Below are 4,397 nucleotides of genomic sequence, written 5' to 3' on the forward strand. Positions count from 1 at the left end.
CAGATAAATTCTAAATTCTGTATATCGTAAATATTTTATAAATTAAATTCTAAATTCTATATATCGTAAATATTTTATAAATTATTTGGCAAACTTTAAAATAAAATCTTAACTACGCCCGCTGACCGAAAGTAACCCATATTTGCAAATGATAATTTTTACCACCCAAATGTCCTCACCATGTAAATTAAACACACTCGTACAAAACAAGATATTCGATTTCTGTTCTTAACATGAAAATTATTACAAGGGAGTTTTATTCCCATTGATTATTACATCAACACATAACATAACATATGTATTATATAAAACACTCCTTATTTTTAAAATTAAAACCAAAAAACCAGCTACTTTCAGACTTCAGGATCTCAACCTCACCCATCATCAATTAACTCGTGTAATGACCTCCTCCAGTGGCATGACCACCACCTCCGGCGGCATGCTCCACCCTGTCTCTGATCTCTCGACCCTTAGAACCCAACTTGTGCGCGGCCTGATCCAATGAATCCGCCCCCGTCGGATGTTCACCGGTCACATACTTGTACATCCACGACAACACAGTCGCAGCCGCAATACCAAATCCTCCGGACGTCAAAAACCCGGTAGCCAACAGAAACACGGTAATCATCGCCGGCACCAGTACCGGACTAAATATCACCAGTAGTGGAGTAGCCACTGTAAGTGCAATTACCGTCCCGGCAAGCGTCAGACCTGCGAGAACGAGGAGTGAGCCGCCGGCGGTTGCTGCAGTGACCGCTTTCACCGCCTGGTTCGCCCACGGGGAATCGGACTGCTGCTGCTGCCGGTAATGCTGCATCATCCCACTCCCACGGCCTTCACGGTGATAAGTATCTGCCATTTTGCGGTGGTGGAGATAAACTAAATGATAGTGTATGTATCAGAGGGAACTAGTAGCCGATTGCGATTGTCTTTTTTGAGATGAGTAGGAGGAGGTGGAGAGTTATTATAACTTATAAAGAGAGGAAGAGGTGGTGGTGGTGTGGCACGTGTTGGAAGCATGGTGTCACGTATGCGAGAACTGATTGTCATTTTACGGTTGCATGCTTTTAAATGGAGACACGTGTTTTTTGCACGATTAAGATTTCGCTTATCGGTTCTTCGTATTTGTATTTGGGCCTTGGCTTACAAACCAAATGGATCACCAAAAATTTTGGGCCATGGCCTTATAAAAGGATAAATGATCAACAGCTTATTTGGGCCTTTTTAAATAAAAAATCAACATTGGTTGGGCTTTGATCTACACACATAAGTTTGCTTTCAATCGGGTTATAAGACAATTATCCAAAGTTCCAAACCTATGAAACTGTTACATATGGGATTCAAACCGGATTGGAAAAAACCGGTTCGAAAAAATAGAATTTCATATGTAGTTTTATAGATTTATAAATAACAAAAGCAAAAATTGCAAGACTTCGTTAACTCGTTATTTGTCTATTGCATATGTGTAGTTTGAAATAGTCTTTTTAAAAATCATTTAGGATAATTTTGTGCGGAAAACCTCTCAAAGTATCAAATCCAATAATAAGAAATCATTTATGAAATAGTATACGATGCCGTCACAATCACTATAAGAACAAAGATAAAGTGTACATACAACTTCAATATGAACATATATCAAAATAATAGATAATCTTAGTGAGTGTATTGAGGGTTTCTAAGGTTAGACATTTATAAAAGCATTTAGATGCTAGTGAAATCTATAGACAATGTAAAAACCTAATAAAGACATCAAAACTCTTGTAGTTCAAGAAAGTTTCACTACTGGAAAAAAAAACATTGCAATAAACATGTACATTGTTATAAACATTATAAATCTCATAAAACATCATAAGGGAATAACATTGTAATGAATTGCAATGTGTGATGTGGAAAAAATCCCAAAACCCCAATGTCATCTAAGCTCACATCATCAATGTAGCTATCACAAAGCATATTACATACATCATTACATCATCAAACAAGGTTACGTATGAACCAACACACATGTACCATGTGAGGGGTTTGCAAAGTGTGTCACACGTGAACAAAATCAACAATTCTATTCACAACATCGTTTCCTCAATGGGGGTTATCCAAGTTATCATTACGTACGCAAACCACACAAATCTCCATTACTACCCAATGAGAGTTGATCGTGATTTAAACTTAATTGAAAAATTAGTTAACTTGTCTCTATCTCATACTTTATTTGCAAATCATTTTGTGAATACAATACATTACACATTATAAGGTTACAAGCAAATGATATCAATAACAGAAGCAAATGCAATTTATGATGTCATAATATGAGACATGTGTTCATAGATAATGAACTCAAATGAAGTAAGTATCGAATCTTCCAACAAGTTCTTCTAGGCTATGGGAGGGTTATGGAATACATACATGAACATAATTAAGCCATATTAGTAAGTTATATTATTCTGGGCTTTAAACCCCCCCCCCCCCCCCCCCCCCCCCCCCCCACCCACAAAGTGAATGATATTGTGATAAACATTGAAGCTGGAATATTATTCATGATCGTTGAAAACTAGTCCTCCGAAAAACACTTCAAGCACGATCATGATTTAAAAGAAAATCTATTTCAGGGGTTGAAAAGTCCAACAACATTAACATAAGAAAAATTGAAAAGACAAGATCAATAATTTATATTATTAATTTGAAAAGAAAAAAAAAATCACCTTTTCATTGTAAAACCGAAATAAAGTTGTTGAGTAATAAGTAATAAGCCAAGATTGATTTAAAATTTAATACGTCGGTTTTTAAAATTTTATGCATACATCTAATAAAGTGATTAACTTTTAAAAGGTTATATCTACTTTACAAAACACTTAGAATTTGTTTGTTGTGTATATAAAAAAGAAACATAATAAAGAGAAAAATAGTGTGATCTCATAAGTTTGTGGAAAAAAATTAGGAATTTTTTAATATGTGTCATAAGGGTATAAGGGTATATATATAAGAAATATTAATTGAAGTATTAATTATAAGAAATATTACTATAATTAAATATGATAAACATTAAGTATATGTAAAATTACTATAAATAAATGTAAAATACATTAATTATAATTAATATTATTTTTAATTAATATTTATAATATTTAATTATAATAATATTCCTCATAATTAACATTTCAATTAATGCTTCTTATATATATATATATATATATATATATATATATATCCTTATTGCACATACTAGAAAATCCTTAAACTTAATAATTTAATTTTTAATTTTAATATTTGTATCATTAGAAAACATAATCAAACACATTAAAGTTAATAAGGTTTTATAATTAATAACTATGTGATCAACATCCATAAAATTCAATATCAAAAAAAGTTATGTTACAAAATACAACCGTATTAAATTATGAATTATGGATAATAATTTTGTTTAAAATATATTAATAATGATTTACAATTGTAGCCAATGTTACAAGACTAGCCCACTTGGTAGAGAGATTTTGCCTTTTAAATTGAATGTCTCGAGCTCTAATCATAGACATGAACAATTTTGTGATATTAACTTCTAACAACTAACCCCGTTTTTCATAAAAAAAATTATTTAAAATCATAAAAGATATATATTTTAACCAACAAATAAAAATGTTAAAGAAAAATTTTCAAATAAAAAAAAACATCATAAATGGTCCCTGTGGTTTCCCAAAATCTGAAGGTTAGTACTCGTGATTTAGAAACGTCATAGCTGGTCCCTATGCTTTCAAAACTTTTGACAGTTGGTCATTATCCCTAACTCCGTTAAGTTTTGTTCGTTAACTGAAGGGAATTTTCGTCATTTCACTACCACAGGGACCATTTATGATGTTTTCTCTTATTTAAAAAAAATAAAAAATGAAATAATATTCTCTCTCTCTCGAACACGAGCCAAAAATATCAGCACCACCCCCATCATCTTCCTCCCTCACCCTTCATCAAAAACTCCAAACACACACATACACTTGAAAAATTGAAAACACACAACATGATGTTAATCCTTGTCTCAAGATTAAAGGAACCCCAGGAAAATATATTGAAAAGCTACTACAAAATCCTCAATATTAAATATCCAAACAAGAATTCTGATTTTGTTACCTAGAAAGTTTGGGCTTTCAATTTGCAATAAAAAAGCTATAATCAGACCAGTAGGATCTTTTTAAACCCCCAATCTTCTTGACAATTAAATGAAGTGATTATTCCAGGTTCTTCCTTCTTTTTCTTCCCGCTCATGCTCGTTTCCTTCATCTCCATAGCCAAATCTGACTACCTTTCATCCTACTCCGATCACTTAAACCTAAAAGTGACAAAGTGGATTCAATCGAAGATCTTGAAGAAGAATCAAAGTGTAGATGCACTGCATATCTTGAAGAAGTATC

General features: G+C 32.5%; 1 protein-coding gene across 1 annotated transcript; it reads right to left on the bottom strand.

The window, feature by feature from the left end:
* Positions 1–200: 200 nt before the first annotated feature.
* Positions 201–934, bottom strand: LOC145090837 (oleosin L-like). Its single transcript, XM_079028896.1, has one exon. It carries the CDS (start codon positions 857–859, stop codon positions 389–391), a length of 471 nt encoding a protein of 156 aa, XP_078885022.1. The 5' UTR covers positions 860–934; the 3' UTR covers positions 201–388.
* Positions 935–4,397: the final 3,463 nt, after the last annotated feature.

This window comes from Lactuca serriola, chromosome 2 (assembly GCF_051521515.1).
Source record: "Lactuca serriola cultivar US96UC23 chromosome 2, Lser_US96UC23_V15, whole genome shotgun sequence".
Classification (NCBI taxonomy): Eukaryota; Viridiplantae; Streptophyta; class Magnoliopsida; order Asterales; family Asteraceae; genus Lactuca; species Lactuca serriola.